Raw genomic sequence first — 18,142 nt, 5'->3', positions numbered from 1 at the left:
GCTGGGACTGAACACTCAGAGACCACAGCAAGACCCACGGCTTAAACAAAACATTTATTAAGTACATATTATCCATGCAGGTTCCTGGGGACAGTCTGTGCACATATTACAGCACCAGCATACATCAGTGTGCTGTATCCGATTCTTCTCTTTAGTGTTAACAGTCTGAAAACCAGTCTGACTTGTTTTAGCTTACAAACAGAACCACAAGGGGAACCAAGCTCATGGTACCATTAATTGGAATGCAACAGATATCGCTATGAAACAATCTTATGTACAGTAACCGAAATGCAGTCGGAATTCCACTGTCCGCCCCGAGCTCACTATAGATGCATCAGTGCTTACAAGCAGTGGTACTTGGTAACCACATCTTTAAAATACAGTATATTGTATAAAGTTGCACATCCACCTTTAAAATTCTCACGCTATCTCATGTGATTTTATATTTGAACTTAACTAGCTCTCTCTGAAACAGACACCTAACGATGGAGAGGCATTTTCTTTCTTGGAATATTTTGGTTAATGTCTGAAATGCAGGATTTTGACTTTCCTAAATTTAACTTCTATGTGCATGTGTTTGAAGCAAACTTAAGTTATTTTATCCCTTGCATCGATGATACTAAAGTGCTTTTGGGGAACTGTAGTCTTAATGTAATTAATTAAGACAAAAAACGCATTAAAAATGAAAATAAACTCTCAAGTCTTCGTCTTTAAAAACCCTTCGAACACACAGACTCCGTTTGTCTCTCCACAAACACACGTAGTTCTGGATCAGCCCACTCAGACTTGCGGTGCGGTGAGTGGAGTTCCTGAGATAGAGAAAGGGGTATCCCTGCTGCTACACCAGGTCTAGCCTTGTTCTTCTTTCAGTTCCATGTGTAGTGCCCAGTGCAAGCACTGCGGGGAATACAGGTAACCACATCTTCCGAACCAGCTGCACTGACACCCTGTTCCGTTTTCCATACAAATATTTGCTCGTTTTTTTTTTTTATGTGAAAAGCTAACGTGACAGTTGATTCTGCTGCCTGTTCCCCACAGCCGGGGGGGGGGGGTGTGTGACCTGGACAAAAATGCATTGTGGAAAAGGAGTAGGTAGTAACTCACTCTGGAGGAGGAAGAAAAGGCTGTGGGATCTGGAAATCACGACTGCGCTGCACCTGAAGGAGGAGGTCAACGGGCGCAGACCTTGTCAGAGGTGAAGTCCACAGGAATGTACAGCAAAATGTTTAGTCTCTTTTTCCCTGATGTGCCGACTCATCTGGTAGTTGTACAGCTGGGCTCTGTTAGGCATCACATTTAGAATTTAGAAAAGAACATAAAAAAATCCCACCCTCCTATTTAAAAACCAAAACTCAAAGTGATTCTTTAAAAATGTGTTCCTGCCCTCAGTTTGATTGTCAGGAAACTGCAGACGTATTTCATCACTGGAGTGTGAACAGAGCTGGCTGTCTTAAACCCGAGCTACCTGAAATGTTGCTACATGGATTCTGGCACCACACTGTTGTGAGTCTAAAGGTTCGACTGACAGACACCCCGTAGTTTCCAAAGGGACAGACAACAGCACGCTCTCTCAAAGCAAACAAAACAACGTCAATAAATAAACACAAGGCTAACTTCAGCCAGAGAAAAAAAACTGATCTCGACAGCAAACGATGGGGTTCGCACAACTTTTTAAAAGTTATTTCAGTCTCTCTGTGAGGGAAAAGGTAAAAACAGAAACTCAACAAATAAAACCATAAAAAAGTCTTGGGCAAGAAGAGAAATTGGGAAAGGAGGGTATAAGGACAGAGGGCAGGATAGGATCAGAAGGACAGGGATCTGTCAGGAGCAACAGAACATCACCGGCAGAAGATGTCTGGTACCCAGGGAAAGAGGGGAGAGGGGAGAGGGGTGTTACCTCGAGCTGCACAGACTAAGAGCTACAATACTGAGACAGGCTGCTGGCTAGCAGCTGACTGCGTTTCCGTTCATTTCCTCCTGCTCCTTCACCCGCAGCCGGGCCCTGTTCCCGCCGGGCCTGCCTGCAGCAGCCTGCGCTGCCGAAGGGATGACGATCCTCGGAGCATCCTGGGAGTTCCCCCTCACCGAAATGTGGTCCCACCCGCCCTGGAGGACAGAGCACACCCAGAACATGACATTGCATCTGCCACCCTGCCGCTCGCACCCGGCAGCCTGCTGGAGCTCAGCAGCGAGAGCCTGGCCAGTACTTGGAGGGGAGACTCCTGGGAGAGCTAAGGTTAGTGTTAGTGGGACCTGTAGGGGGCGCTCACCCTGCGGTCTGTGGGGGTCCTAATGCCCCCGTATAGTGATGAGGGTACTTCTCCTGCAGTCGTGCCAGCTCCTCCCCCACACCCTCTTCCTCCAACCCTGTATTGTTCACTTTGTGCTCAGGACACTGGATCTAGACACAAACCAACTTGTGTCTTGTCTCTGAAAAGGGGAATGTCCACAGTTGCTCGACTCTGTCCTAACGCTTTTTCAGCACTGCTCCTGCTCCTCTCGGTGTAGACTTACTCCAATCCCATAGTCCCACGACTGGCCCTTAGGCTCCATAGGCTGGACCCCAACCCGGTGACAGACGGTACCGCAGCTCAGGCTGTGGCTGCCTTGAACTTTGTCCGCGATTATCCAGACCTGGAAGTTAGAAAACACAAAGCCGAGCAGGGTCAGTGCAGGTCGGACTCGCTAACGAAATATGGCCAGCTGGTCTTTTCTCACGAAGAGAGAAGGAAGGAGGCCACGTGTCTGTATCTCTTCCTCTGACAGGGACCTTCACCTGTACTTCCTAGAAACATTCCCAGGATCGCAAGCCAGCTGAGACAGCACTATCAGCACGGTGATATGAGAGCCAGCGCTCGCTCCTGAGAGGCCTGGGCTGCGGCTCTGACAGCTGAGCTCAGGGGGTTCGCAAGCCAGGAACAGCTCCAGTGCCAACAATCAGCGAGGAAAAAAAACAAGGCCAAAATCTGACACTGATGAAGACAAATGCAGAAAAAGCTCATCGACGCACAGTGCTGCTTTTGCCAAAAAAAAGCGTTTTTTTAAAGAAAAAAAGACTTGATCTGTTTGATATCCATTTTAGAAAAGTTACACAATAAAAGAGATTAAGTTGAAGATGAAGGAACTTCTAAAATACATTTCCACACAATGAAAAACCACAGTCATTTGCCATCGAGACAGAAGGAACTACAGGGCTGTGCTAGCTGCCTTACAGAGGACGCCTGCAGGTGATTCCCAGTGTCCTGTACATGTAGCAGGGATGAGCACAGCCCACAACTCTGCGGTGGCTCCGGCAGCAGACCTGCTCCTTTCTTTTTAACCGGACTTATTTTCTTTGTTTGTTTTTCCTTCAAGAGCAGGGCAGGACATACTCTCCCCGGAATCGAGTTTAATCAGTGGAAACGGGACTGGGAATGTTTAACCATGACCTTTTCTGCTTCCTCGTTACACTGTGGCGTGGAAAACCTACCAGGCTTAGCAAACCGGAGCAAAGACAAACAGTGCAAGCCAAACTGAAGGGCGGAGAGTCTGGCAGATCGGCTCAATGTTGATCACGGCTCCCACATACTCAGCCCTTGCTCCACCTACAGAATCTCTTTCCCAGTAATGCCTGGCTTTCAGAAAGCAGTAGGTCAATTTTCGTAGCTTTCTAAGCTAAGCAGAGCATGACCACAATCTCAGCGTGCGCTTCTCTCCCCTGAAAGGGGCAGCTGTACCGTCAGTGAATTTCTCTGGAGCAGATCTGCAAGGGGACCAGACAGCCAAGCCGGCAGCCCCATCCCAAAGCCAGCGCCCCCCCCGCCGCAGGCCTCACCTGGTCCAGGGGTCCCACGGAGACCTTGCGCACGTTGTTGGAGATGTGCTCCCATGACGAGCCCTGGGGGTAACTGGGGGTCAGGCCCTGCCTGTACCACAGGTTACCTGCAGGGCAGGGGCACAACAGGCAAGCGGAGGCAAGTCAGGGGTAAGTAAGGCGGGCTGGCCGTCACGCAATGCCCTGAAACCGCCCTCACAGGCTTTTATCTGCAGTACACAGTCGTGCTTCTGCTCTAGAAACAAACCAGAGCGCCAAAGCGCCCAGGGTGACTCCGGGCAGGAAGCCGAGCACACCGCTGTGCAATCCGGTGCCGCTCGCTCCCGATGTTCCGGCGAAGCAGGATGTATCCCGCGCTGCTCCTGCAGAGGGAGGCGTGATTGCTCTCCACACTGTGTCACAGGTATTCTACAGGCCTTGATCCCTTGCAAAAACAGCACCTAGAGCGGCTGGCCATTACCCGGAGTTAACTCGAGGCTGTGCGAGAGGCCCTTCTTACCGTTCTCGTCCACGGTGTACACCGACGTGCGCCCCACTGACACCTGCTTCAGCTTCTGCCGGGCCGGGGGGGGGATATGGTACCAGCAGTCCCCTGCAAACGCAGCCAAACGAGAATCATTTCCGTCTGCCAGACGAGGAGGGGAAGCAATAAAGAAGGCAAACAAAACGCGAGGCTGTTATGAGGGAGTCTACCCTCATGCCTGAGTGGACTGTGCAGCCGAGATGTCCCTGGGAGGCTTCCGTAGGAAGCTGCCATTTTGGCTCACCTGGGAAGCAAGTCACTGAGCCAAAATGGCGACTGTCAGCTCAACAACAGAGTACAGCTGTAGGTAGGGATCATTAGGCCAAACTGTTTGTATAAACTCTGTGGAAGAGGGCAGGGCTCTCTTTCTTGGAAAAAGACCAATGGTCAGCCAGTCCTGGAAAATAGGGAGGGATGAGGCTGTCTGGGCTATCATGACTCCAAGCGACACAGTGACCCCTCAGCCTCCTGGGTGCCACTAGTGAGAGACGCACCTCTCCTCCAATCAGAGCCTCTGGTACGTGGCTGCAGTGCCTGTCGTATGGGTGTGGCCTTGAGGTGGGTGGGATCAAGGGTGTGGCCTGGAGGTGGGTGGGATCAAGGGTGTGGCCTGGAGGTGGGCGGGATCAAGGGTTTGCAGGCATGACGAGCCGAGAGGAATAAAAAAACAAAACACAACCGGCGATTCCGAATCGGGGGGATAAATAACAAAAACAAAACAGTGATCCTCAATTTTTAAAAAAAACAGAGTGCCGCTGAAAGCCCCCCCGACCCCTGGCCACCTCCGCTGTAGCAGGGCTCTCTGGCTCTCTCCCCCCGGCCCCTCTTACCCGCAGGGTTCTGAGCAGACACCGAGCCGCGGTAGAAAGCGGACCCGTCCCTGGCGATGGCCCACACCTGGTAGCCTCCGCCCACCGAGATGGACTTGAAAGGCTGATCTGTGCCCACGTGAAGCCAGGAGGTTCCCTGCGACAGGAGACACGCCAGAATAGAAATCGCAGGACACGGACAGACCAGCGCCTCTGCATACGAGACATTTCCCGGCACCGCCGGGGTCCCGGCCTGCTGGAGGGGAGTGCTGGGAACGCACAGCCGCTCAGAAACGAGTGGGAGTTCTGTGGGACACGCGGGGAGGGAGAGGGCGGACTCACCGCTGCGTTCTGCGGGGTGACGCCGAGGCGGCACAGGACATCGCCCTTGTTGCTGATCGCCCAGAGCGAGACCTGCTCCGCGCCGCCCTGGGACGAGCAGGGCAGGAGGGTGACGTCCCACAGCGGGAGGGGCGGGACTTCCTTCCAGGGGCCCGTCGTCGTGATCTTACACTTCCTGCCGCGGACAAGACAAGAAGTTAACCAGACCGCAGTTCTGACACCTTTGATCTCGCGTGTTGAGTGGATCGGGCTTGGTCTTCTCGGAGAGAGAGAGGGGAAGGTCTCGAGTCTCGGCCTGATACCGGCGCAGCGACACGTCGGGATGTCACAGGGAGTAATGAATCTCCCAGGGTGCAGCAGGGACAGATGACAACAGCAGGAAGCAGGAAACTTGCTGGACTCACCTTGCCCATCGCCTGCGTCTCACAAAGTCCTTCATGGTTTTGTATCCATGAAAGGTCCTAGACAGCAAGGAGCAAAGAAAACAAGCTTAAAGAACACAGACACAATGCACACTATCAAGCACGACACCTTTATGACTCCCAAATTTGTTGACTCTTCACTTCCAACTATTTCTAGCTTTGCTAAAACCTGAACATTTGGGATTTCAATGCGAAGTGTTGTTTTCAGAGGCAGGGGCAGTCACTGGACGGGTATGAAAGGTGCAAAGCAGGTGCTACCTACGCTGGGAAATCCGCGGCGTACTGCCAGCCCTCCCGGTCTGTCCCGCCAGGAACGCCGTAGTCGATGGTCCACTCAGACACCTGGCAGGGAGCAGTCCAGGGACAGGAAAGAGCTTGATGAGAGACAGAGAGACCCCGGGGACCAAGTCCTTCTCCACAGCTGGAAACTCCAGGCCCCTGGAGGCAGTGCGATCGGGCTGTGGCGCGGCCTCGCGTTACGGAAGCCACTATCGAACTCTTACCCGAGACGTCGGAATCGAAAGCCACTCACCCACGCCCACTGGGGAGACGGAGGCTTGGTGTTGTCTTTGGTGCACTCCTGCAAGCCCGACGCGTCACTCCACATGTACCTGTCCGTGGGCAGGCCTCTGCGGGGAACAACCCACTCCACAAGTCACCCAGGGCCAAGAGCCGCGCAGACTGTCACATCATTCGTTTATGATACGAAAGGCAAGCCGCCTCACCTGCTACTGTAGCCAGTCACTGGATTCCAGCGCTGGTTTTCGTAGATATAAACACTTTTGATATCAGTCTGGGTGTGGATATTGTCTGTGCTGCTGAGAAGCCCTGGAGACAGATATAATATTTTGAGCTTCTCTGTGGTGCTGGGAATGATCTGCTTTATTCCAAGCTCTCTGGGGGGAGCCTGACCTTTATAAGGTAAGAAAACTATGGTATTAACGCCACTTGGTTTTTGCAAATACGCTGACAATGTGTTCCTGCAGTTTTTTAAGCGAAAAGCACCACGAATGCATGCCTTCGCCCACTGCTGTAAGAACGGAAGAGCAGTGCAAATATTTACCCTGAAAGAAGCCTCCCCCGTAGCCGCCAGTGTGGACCCAGGCGGTGTGGTCGTACCCGATGCCCCACACAATGCCCAGGCTGTTACACTCCACCAGCCTCAGGTGCCCCCCCACCTGTCGCCACAACCTGAGCAGCGGAAGAAACGGGAGACCCCTGAGGCGCTGTAGCGGTGATGGGAAACCCCACGAGGTGGGGGACGCAGACAGTATGCACCAGTAACACAAATGTACTGGTCACCATGAACCTGCTGGATTTCAAAATCAGGCAGTAGAGTTGCTCATCTTTACATGACCATCCACTGCAACCCCACCTTTCTAAACAAAAAGCTTTTTTCCCTCTTGATTGTTTTTTCACTGATATACAACTGTGGGTGTCTCCTTCGTTATATCCATTACGCCTGGTAATATTCATGGATGACTTCTTGTGCACCCGCACTTCCTGTGTACCCCACACTTCCTGTGCAAGCTCACTTCCTGTGTACCCCACACTTCCTGTCCAAGCTCACTTCCTGTGTACCCCACACTTCCTGTCCAAGCTCACTTCCTGTGTACCCCTCACTTCCTGTCCACCCCACACTTCCTGTGCACCCCACACTCTCTGTGCACCCTGAAACCTCCCGACGGAAACGAAGCAGGACCGAGGGCATACATCTGGTCGCACGGCGTGGGGTAGGGCGAGGCCTCCAGGCTGGGCGACGGCTCGCTGACGAAGACGTCCCCCTTGCAGGTGGTGGACCAGATGGCCTGTTTCGAGGGGGGGCCTTGCACCCCACGGGAGTCGCAGCAGGACTTGCTCAGCAGGGCCAGCTGCAGAGCACAGAGACCGGAGTCACAGCAGCAGCACAAGAACCGTCCAGCCCCGGGCACACAGTTAACGAGTACGGGCCAGCAGCTCTCACAGTCTGAGACCACCGCCCCTAAACGGCTCAGATTCCGAATGAAACCGCACAGCCTGTCTCAGCACAGAATAACAGCAACCCCACAGCCGTGGCAAACTCCATCTCCTTTAGGCAAATATTACATATCAAGACCAGCAAAATCCACTGAGACCCAGGACCCCGAGACGCACTGACGCGTCTGAGCCAGCTGGTGAAATCGCAGGCTCACCCAGTCACGCATCTCCTGCTCGGTGGGAGCAGCCAGCCGAATGGGCCACCTCTGCCTGGTCCTCTCCGCGGTGTAGATGGCGAAGGTGTGCTTGGTGTCGCTCTGGACAGGCACCAGGATTGTCACCTCATTTATGAACACATGGAGGTACTGTGGGAATACGGGAACAAGGAGGAATTCAGGCCTTCTTCTGTTCTTTCCTGCAGATTTGCACCCACACCTGGCTCAGCTACTGCCATCGTGGACAGTACCAGATGTACCAGTAAGAACCCCCGGTGACCGGTTCCAGGAAGAAGCTCATTCCTGCCCAGGGTAGAAGAGGCCCAGATCTAAAAAACGGGCTAAGGTGGGACTACACCTTGGACGGGTCCCCAGTGTATCGCAGGGCCAATTCAGACATCTCAAGCAAGCCAGCCAGTGGGTCTTTTGGAGATGGGAGGAAACCCAGAGAAAACCCATTTAGATGGATCATGCAAACTCCACACAGAAGGTGCCACAGGCTAGCAGCCAACCTAGGATCCACTAAACCAGCACTACAGCACTGTGTGAAAATGTGTCCCAGCTGGACTGGGCTGGGTCGGGCCGGGTCGGGCACGCTCACCTTCTTCTCCTCGTTGAAGGTGTAGTAGACGAAGAGGATGCCGTCTCTGTTGCCGTCGGTGCTGGAGAACTGCTCCAGAGTGATGCGCACGTCCACCCACTTGTGAGGCTTCCAGTCCCTCCACCACTGCATGGTGCCCTTCTTCACCCACACAGACTGGGCAGGGGGACAGAGAAGCCGAAACAGCGCTGATGCCACAGTCACAGACACAGGTACGTGCTGTTAGTATTCTTCTGCCTGCTGAGCTCTGAGCAAAAATGTCTTTGAAACGTGAACTGTGCACATATCACAAAAATTCTTTTCTGCATTTTCGAAACCACAATGCCTCTCCAAAGCGGTCTGTGTTGCTATCGAGTTACTTTCCCTGCGTGTAGCTCCGACACACTAGATCACACAACGGCTGTCCCCTTTCTTCTCTCTCATCCTCCCCCTACCTGCTCGATGGCTTGCTCATAGTGCTGGAAATTCTCCATCTCTCTCTTCGACCTCTCACTGAGCTGCTCGAAGATCTGCTTGCGCCAGGCGGCAGTCTGAGCAGGGGTGATGGACAGAGACATGCACTGCGCAGAAGACGACATCCCTGGGGGACAGAGAGGCGAGATGGTGACAAGGGCCCAGTGCTCCAATATCGATTCTAAACCACTGCTGAATGAATGAAGCAGGAAGACGGTGTCTCTAGGTGCACTAGAACAGTCACTCACATGCCTAAGCTAGGGGACTCCTTGACAGTGTGGGTCTTCCTGCTCTGCAGAGTTCCTAATCAGGGGCAAAAAAGGCTTCTTCTGCAGACATGAACACCGAACGATATTCACAGGCGTGATTCACAGGAGTGGGTCCCAAAACACGAGACTGTTTTAAATGCATCGTAGAGCACAGTAGATTTTTAAGTTGAAGACCCTCCAGGACAAATGTGAAAACTAAAATGAAACAACAATTATCCTCCGCAAAACGGCCCTGCAGCTGCTCCAGATCCAGAGAAGGCCCAGCCCCGGGACAGCTGTTGAACACGCTGCCCAGCCCTGCTGTTGAAGCGAGACCCTACTGGAAACAAGCTGAAGCCAAGCGGCCTCCTCTCCTGTATCACCGATCTCTCGCTCTAATTTAACCTGAACTGTATTCGCTCCACTGACCCTAGAGTCCAAAACCCTCCCCTGACGCTGAAATTAAATCAAACATCTGCTGGAAAAATGACGGCCCCGCGATGGCGAGACCGCCCAGGCCGAGCCTGCGGGACGAGCCTGCGGGCCCCCGTGCTCACCTGCGGGGGAGCTGAACCAGCTGAGCTGCGTGTGGGCGTCCACCGCGCAGCCCCCCGCCGTCACCCAGGCCCACAGGGGGTGCTCGTCCGCCCCGTACGGCCCCTCCAGCCCCAGGTTGTACGTGGTGATGGAGGACAGGCTGGAGCTGTCGGCCGCGTCGGAGGCGGAGGCGGCGGCCAGGTGCGTCTGTGCCTCCTCCAGGTCCACGTTGCTCCACTGAGGGTCCCGGCTGGCCTCCTGGCGCGGGGAGTCTGGGTCCCGGCTGGCCTCAGGGCGCCCCTTGTCGGAGACCAGCTCGGAGATGAAGCTGTCGCTCGTCACCTTGGGCACGTGGCTCTGGGCGGGTTCGGCCCACTCCGGGGAGGCAGGCTGGACCAGCTTCTCCGCCTCCAGGGAGGCCTCGGCCTCGCTTGTCCCCGAGCCCTGCGACGGCAGCCTCACCTCGCCGCCAAAGAAGCAGCCGGCACTTTGGAGCAAGAGAAACATTCACAGGCATGAGGCACAGAGGTGGATCCATCCGCTAACAGCTTGATCCAATTCAGGGTCGCGGGGGAGCTGGAACCTATCCCAGCAAGCATCAGGCACAAGGCAGGTACCCCCTGGACAGGACGCCAGTCCATCGCAGGGCACACACACTCACACCAGGGCCAATTTCCTTAGAAGCCAATTAAACTAACAGCGTGTCTTTGGCACAAGGTAGGAAACCAACACGAACATGGGGAGAACATGCAAACTCCACACAGACAGCACCCCAGGTCTGGAACTGAACCCAGGGCCACACAGTTTCTGCACCACCCTACCACCCCACTATATAAAATACATGTCTGTAAAATATTTCACTGTGTGCCTGGAGCCAACAGACAGTGTTCAGAATTGCAATTAATTTTCTCTATTTTCTACAAATGAATCGTAGGGATGAGTGAACAGTGGTTAAACCCCTTTAAATTGTGAGCAGCTGCCGGCACCTCCAATCTCAATGCTGCCACCTGCTGGGGAGAGAAGCTAAGGACACGCTCAGGGATCTTGGCCAGGGAAGTGCTGAGGATTGCAGTCAGTTTTAAAGGTGACCTAATCCACTCTCAAGCCGCTCTGTTCACAGGCACCGAGCGGAATTCACTCTGCCAGGGGTGGGGGGTGTGGGGGGGTTCAGATCCAGGGGCTCCGGGCCGGGCACGGCCCCCTCACCTCGCCAGGCTGCTGGCACTGCTGGAGTGGGACCTGTCTCCATCCCGGGGCGCGGTCACCGCCTTCCACGTCTTCCCGCTGAGCTCGCTGGCCGTGACGCCCTGGCGGAAATACACCGCGCGATCCTCCCCGCCGATCCCCCACACCTGAGGGCAGAGCCGCAGGGCACCGGGGTGCGCTCAGCTGCAGGGAAGGGCAGGTGGGCATCTAACCCACACGCTCACCAGAGCCAGAGCCTTAGCACCCCATTTCACACTGCTGACCTCTAGACATCCACTGATTCAGAAACAGTGCTGGGAACGCTACACAACGCGTAACACAGCGGCCTCCAGCGCACATACTTGCTAATTGCAACCTTTCGATGGCAGAGAAATTCTACTACATCTGCTTAAAACTGGAGTGTCGAGAATTGTGCACTGACTTCACGCGGAAATGATGGGTTTAAAAATCCCTTAAAATGACTTTGGAAAGCACCATAAATAAGAAAGCATGCAGACCTCCGATCTGAACAGCGGCTTCAGACAGGAGCATAACTGTTCTATTACTACAGTGCGTGAGAGTTGTGGATAAGTGGAATGCGTGTAAACACACAACCATACGTACTGCTTGTGCATACACTTGTAAGGGCACAGTTATAAAAAGACAACCAGAAGGCGGGCTGGGGGCTGGGGGCTGGGGGCTGCGGGCTGCGGGCTGCGGGCTGCGGGCTGCGGGCTGCGGGCTGCGGGCTGCGGGCTGCGGGCTGGGGGCTGGGGGCTGGGGGCTGGGGGCTGGGGGCTGCGGGCTGCGGGCTGGGGGCTGCAGGGCTGGGGGCTGGGGGCTGGGGGCTGCGGGCTGCGGGCTGCGGGCTGGGGGCTGGGGGCTGGGGGCTGGGGGCTGCGGGGCTGGGGGCTGGGGGCTGGGGGCTGCGGGCTGGGGGCTGCGGGCTGCGGGCTGGGGGCTTTGCCGCTGTATCAGATGTAATGCAAACACAGCCAGAAAGCAGATCCCAGAGGTGCTGGACCCCTGTGATCAGACGCAGAGCATGCTATACATATACATATGGCGGGGGAAGGCGGATTCCAGCTGTATATTCTTGCGCTGCCGCAGGTCGTGTTACAAACGCACCAGTGTGGTTCGGGGGGGGGTTTGCAGCGCTTGCAAGTCTGAAGGCTGAAATTCAACAACAGGGTCTGCAGAAATACACACCAGGCGTAACCCGAGGCCGCGCAGACTGAGCGGGCCAGGAGAGGCGAGGGCTGGAGAGCGGACAGCCCCATACCGGGGAGACTTCAGCTTAAAAAACTTCACACAAATTCTTCACCTCCTCTAGAAAAAACAACACACCCGTCTCCCGGAATCCTGAGCTCTATGCAGCTCTATAGATCGGAGCGCTTGCTCCAGTCCAATTCCTAGTCTTTCCTGTGAGGGGAGTGTTAATGAGCCCTGTTCTGTTCTTCTCTTCTAGTCTACTGGTGAAACCACACGAAAACACCTGAGAAACACAGCTGTAAAATACAGTGCACAGCTGGGAGAGACAGAGCTGATTAAAACTATACTGAGAGCTTTGTATCTTTAGGAATGAGGTTTCATTCATGGGGTAGGAGCTGTATTTTGGTCTAGTCAGCCTCTGCTCTGGGCTGACAGTAACAGGCGTGAGGCCTGGTCTCGCCCAGGGGAACTGCTGCAGGACACGGGCCTGTGCTCCCGGCTCTCACCTGGTCATTGAGCCCCACGTTCACCATCACCATCTCTCCCACCATGCCAATCCAGCCCGAGCCGCAGGGATTGTGGGAGTTCACTCCGCGCCGGAACCACACCTGCAGGGGACAGGACAAGTCTTTGCCGGTGCAGAGAAGTGTCTCCTGGCTGGCTGGCGGGGCTCACTGGATGCGTCCTTACCTTGCGGTCCTTGGTCACAGCCCACACAACGTTCACGCCCACGGACACATGAATAGCACCCACTTCCGGGCTGGGAGAATCCACGGTCACCCAGGAGCTGCCTGGAAGACACAGTTTAGGGAGTAAACGTCTTGCTCTCTGAAAGCCACCTACAAGATTTAAAGAAAAGGTCAGTAGAAAAGCCCTCCAGTGTGGTACAGAATCACAATTATTAGGTTTTATAATATACATGGACGTAGACCTTGTTTAAATTATTTTAAGAACATTCAAATTCTAAGAAGACGAAGAATACTTATCGCCAAGCTAAAACTGGTCAGAAGCTAGATGACACTCAAGGCCGATGGGGCAGCCTTCATTAGAGAATGCTGTTCTGTCAGGGTTCAACAACAAGCCTTTCAGACAGACTTGCAGACAGTGGGCAAACACACAGCTGTGAGCCTGCAGAAACACGCAAGGTCAAGCTCACGACCTGACAATCACCTTTGGGGTTGTCCCTGCCGATGCCCTCCCTGACCAGCAGCTGCCCCTCCCAGAGCACCGCCCACACCAGATCCCCCGGCCCACAGCTGATCTGCACCACTTCCCCAGGGGTCACGACCTCTGTCCAGCTGGTGCCCTCGGGATTGAGGTGGCAGATGCCATCCCTGAACCAGACCTGCGCACAGAAAAAACAATGACAAGTGACCAGCGACACTCAAAGCCACAGTCTTCCCATGTGAGAATGGGTCTGAAACTTGTCAGAGCAGAGGTCCGCGCAGCTCATGCAGAGCCACGTACATGTGTGATGCTTTGCTGACCTCTACTGGTCACTCTTGCTTACCGCATCCTTTCCATTGATTCTCAGAAATTCACTGAGATTAACTGGAATGCTCTGATGCGGAAGAGAAGGGAAAACTTTCACACAGCGCTGTATCCAACAGTGCTGATTCTGTTTTTTTCCTTAAGCACTATCTTCCCACTGAAGGCTATCGGCCTGCAGAGCTTGTGCTTGGCTTCTGGCAGCTGGCATGTTTTGAGCTGTGCAGAAGTGCCGCTCACTGCGATGGGATTGTGGTAGGCAGAAGGTGCAGTCTGGGGAGGTGATGTCCTGCTGATGACCGCCAGCTGACCGCTGACCGCTGAGCACTGACCTTGCCCTGCAGGGACACGGCCCACAGAGAGAGACGCCCCTGCGGCTCCTCACTGATCTCCCAGCCTCCGCAGCTGATGTCATTGAAGGGGTCTGGCAGAGGCCCGGTCTCTTCCGAGGGGATCTGCAATGCACAGAGCCCAGAGTCACCCTTCACTGCATGACACCGCGAGCACGGCCCCGGCACAGGCATTCAACAGCATGCTAAACACACACAAGCATTTCCATTTTACTTCCATACACCTGTATAGTGCTGTTCTACACACTCCACTCAAAGCTCTTTACAGGTAATGGGGATCCCCTCCACCACCACCAGTGTGCAGCACCAGTCCGCTCCCCACACACCAGCTCTCAGTGGAGAGGAGAGCAGTGATGAAGCCAGTTCAGAGATGGGGATTATTAGGAGGCCGTGATTGGTAGAGGCCAAGGAGATGCTGGGGTAAAACCCCTACTCTCGAGAAACGCCCTGGGATTCTTACTGACCACGGAGAGTCAGGACCTCGGTTTTACATCTCATCAGAAGGACGAATGTGCCTGTTGGATGTAGGGGGAAATGGACAAGCAAAAAACCCCAAAACATTGGACCCCAGCAAAACCTGTAGTCAGCGTGGATAGTAACCACATCAGGAAAAGCCCCACGAGAACAGCGCTGGAACAGCAAGCCGGCGGTCAGGCGCAGGGCCAGAGACAGGGCAGGGGAGGGGGGCGTGAACACACCTTGGCCCAGGTGTCCACCGACTTGTACCTCCTGTACCGGATCCAGCGCCGGCGCCGGACGCAGGAGTTCCACTTCTTGTCTTTTGTGTAGGTGGCTGGGAAATCGATGGCGTATGTCCAGCCCTGGAGAAAAAAACAAAGACAAAGAAAGAGATCAGAGGTGAGAACGCCCATCACTGGCGATGTCACTCCTGTGTGCCCTGCGGCAGTACAGACCACACTCCAGCAAGAGGCAACAGCCGCTGCTCAAACATTTTACAGACCCTTTATAGATCTCTCTTCCTAGGCTGGGAAACAGCACAGAAACACCCCCATGCCTTCACAGTCCTGATCTGACGTTCGGGCTTGAGATCCGAGCAGAGGCCCTGAGCCTGCGCTGCCGGGGGGCCGGGGGAGGGGGACAGAGGGGGCACGGGGTGCCCGGGCCCACTCACCGCCTTCTCGGTGGGCTCTCCTCCGAAGTTCTCGTCCACGAACCAGTCGGCCTCCCACTCCCAGTGCTCGGAGGGCGGCCGGAACCCGTCCAGGGGCTGGTGCTGCAGGCCCGATGCGTCGCTCCACTGCCAGCGATCGCTGGGCAGCAGCCGGTCGCAGAACCCGTCCACAGGGTTCCAGCGCTGGAGCGGCCCGGGAGCGCGGGCGCCAGCACAAGGACAGAGAGGAAGGCAGAGTCACACGTCATGAGCGACATGTCCAGACAGCCACAGCAACGATCGCAACAGTCAGGGTGGAGTTCTTTTACTCCCTGGATCGGGATTCAATTTCCTTTTCCAAATATAACAGTTAAATCCCGTTTTTGTTGTGAACAGGCGCAGAACATCACACATACAGCATCTTGAGAGAGCCCGTTTCAAACTCCTCCACTGTCCAATAGTGTCACCTAGTGGCTGTTTGGCTGTACTGCAGCCAAGGCTCCAGTCGGGGTGAGCTGAGGACACTCCACCCTGCACTACAAGACCACTTCACGTAGTCAGCTTAGGCTAGTGAATTCATAAGGGACCGTACCCAACTCTTTGTGCATGGCAACGGTGATACAGATGCCTTTGCTGAGCCTCTCTGATACATGGTCAGTTACCTGACAAATTATAATATGCACCTCTGCTGTGCTCGTGCGCTACCTGGTTCTCATAGGTCTCCTCCTGGTAGCGAATGGGCACGTCGCTGGAGTGCACGTACAGGTAGACCTGATGGTCGCAGGCGATGCCCCAGCTGCACTGCTGCGCCGCGGAGACGCGCTTGAACTCCAGCTGCACGTCCCTGCACAGCTCCCAGCAGCGCCCCGCAGTGGACAGGTGGAACACGCGGCCGAACACGTCCACCGCCCACAGCAGGGAGCTCGGCATGGCAGGCCCTGCGGGAGACAGGCGCCGTCACTGGAACGCCACGCACGGGCCCCCCGACCCGCCCAATCCCGTGGGAAGGCACCTAGATATACTGGGACCGATCCACCAGGCTTCCTTACTTCGAGATCAGAGGTTAGAACACAGCGCGAAACCACATTTGAGATACTGACTCTGTGATTTCTCACTCAAAATAATAAGAAAAGTCCGATCAGCCTTCAGGATCAATATGACCTTGATGCCAAATACCAATTCATGCCATGCTGTGCTTTTTTTTAAAATACAGTACAGAAGAACAAAACCCCAAATCTCAAACCCCCTGACTCATCTCATGAATATATGACGAAGTTATTTTCCCCTCGGTTGTTTGGCAGTGTTCTCGCACACATATGATCCTATGAACAGCAGCAACAATGTGGAATTGCTCTGTGCAGGTGTGTAGCTCGTATCCTTTCCTCACACAGCTCTGACCACTGTGGTGCTCGGCTTCCTCTCCACTTTCATCAGGACATCCCCAGTCTACAGGGTGGGACCAGCTGTCTGGACAGGAACACGCAAGGGTGATGGGATTGATTTAACCAATTACTAAAAGGCGCAGAGTAACTGTTTATATTGCAGTGGGCATTTTTATGACATCCTCCAATCATGTCAGGAGGCACTTCTTTAGCCAAAGGGTTGTGGGAGTGTGGAACAAGCTACCCAACCATGTTCTTGAAGCTGATATACTGGCTTCTTTCAAGAAAGAGATGGATGTTAGGTGCCAGCTGCAGACCTGGCTAGACGAACTAGCCTCTTGCGATTTGTGCTTGTTCTTATAGTGTGGAGCAAGGTCAGAGGACATAAAACAGATCACAAACGAGAGGAGGCAATTCAGCCATTCGTCTAGCTGTAGTGGTTTTCAGTACCTCATTGATCCCAGGATCCCTTCCAGCTGTTTCATGAAAGGTGCTACAGTGTGACCTTGGACAGCACGACTGGCCAGCTTGTTCCACACTCCCACCGGGGAAAACCAGATTCTGTACCACGCAGCGCCTTCAAAACCACGCAAAGACATAGAGCAGAGCCCGGGCAGTGATTGATCTGCACAGCCCTCCGTGTCAGTACAGCGGACGCACGGACAGTCAGATGGATTCTGTTATTTGAAATTCGCTCCAGTTGTGCTGCGTATTTCAGAGTTTGATGCAACCCAGCGAACTGCGATCTGTTCAACGGAGCTCTCGCAACTTGTTCATTGACTGCGGGTGATCGTTCGACCATGACGGTGCTGTGCGATTCTAATTATGTTCGATACGGGTAATACTTTAGGTTTACGTGTTTCACTGTATAGTCAAGAAAGACAATTTAATTTGCGAGGAAGGATGCAACTGTCAACCAAGTTCTTCAACAACGCTGGTAATTAGAAAAACGATCATGTTACTGACGTCATGCATGACAACACCTAGCAGTACCATTTGGCGCAATGACAAATGACAGACGTAATAAAACGCACAAACGGGAGAGGCTACACGGGATATGTGGCCTCTGACTACAAAAAAGCCTCTACTTCTACGTGATACGAGCTTCTCCTTTAAACCCTAAAGCGATCAGTTGTCAAACACCAGTGTCATACAGCCTCCATACCGAAGCAGGTTCGTGTAACGCGTGAAAGGCACACCTAAACAACGCTCGTCAAGAGCAGAGGGCCAGCCGGCGGTCCACCTGCGCGTCTCGCCACCTTTCACGGGTGAGGAACGAACAGGTGTTAAAAACAAATCGATAAGAATAAAAAAAAAACATGGAGCATCACAGCAATGCGCGTTACACTGCAGCAGCACTCACCTTTTCTCGCCTTTCATACACGAGCAAAGCTGGTTTTAATAAGGTTGCAGTAGCCCCCTCACCTGCTGATACAGTACGGTACAAGCTATTGACATCAGAGCGCACAACCAGACTGCTTCCTAATCCAAGGC

At 54.1% G+C, this 18,142-nt stretch overlaps 1 protein-coding gene across 1 annotated transcript; it reads right to left on the bottom strand.

The window, feature by feature from the left end:
- Nucleotides 1–39: 39 nt before the first annotated feature.
- tecpr1a (tectonin beta-propeller repeat containing 1a) lies at nucleotides 40–18,103 on the bottom strand. Its single transcript, XM_088936771.1, has 25 exons — nucleotides 18,012–18,103; nucleotides 15,972–16,204; nucleotides 15,288–15,470; nucleotides 14,854–14,976; nucleotides 14,138–14,260; nucleotides 13,488–13,662; nucleotides 13,008–13,108; nucleotides 12,824–12,925; nucleotides 11,127–11,272; nucleotides 9,941–10,407; nucleotides 9,117–9,262; nucleotides 8,683–8,838; nucleotides 8,082–8,231; nucleotides 7,624–7,781; nucleotides 6,974–7,101; nucleotides 6,636–6,738; nucleotides 6,443–6,539; nucleotides 6,173–6,252; nucleotides 5,893–5,949; nucleotides 5,489–5,663; nucleotides 5,168–5,303; nucleotides 4,314–4,406; nucleotides 3,815–3,921; nucleotides 2,515–2,634; nucleotides 40–2,106 (listed from the first exon to the last, which is right to left on the bottom strand). The coding sequence occupies exons 2-25, from the start codon at nucleotides 16,194–16,196 to the stop codon at nucleotides 1,945–1,947; spliced, it is 3,513 nt and encodes a 1,170-aa protein (XP_088792897.1). The 5' UTR covers nucleotides 16,197–16,204; nucleotides 18,012–18,103; the 3' UTR covers nucleotides 40–1,944.
- Between the last annotated feature and the right edge of the window lie 39 nt (nucleotides 18,104–18,142).

The sequence above is a fragment of the Atractosteus spatula genome, chromosome 18 (assembly GCF_055471065.1).
Source record: "Atractosteus spatula isolate fAtrSpa1 chromosome 18, fAtrSpa1.hap1, whole genome shotgun sequence".
Taxonomy (NCBI): domain Eukaryota; kingdom Metazoa; phylum Chordata; class Actinopteri; order Semionotiformes; family Lepisosteidae; genus Atractosteus; species Atractosteus spatula.
This window is presented reverse-complemented; position numbering and strand designations above follow the sequence as displayed.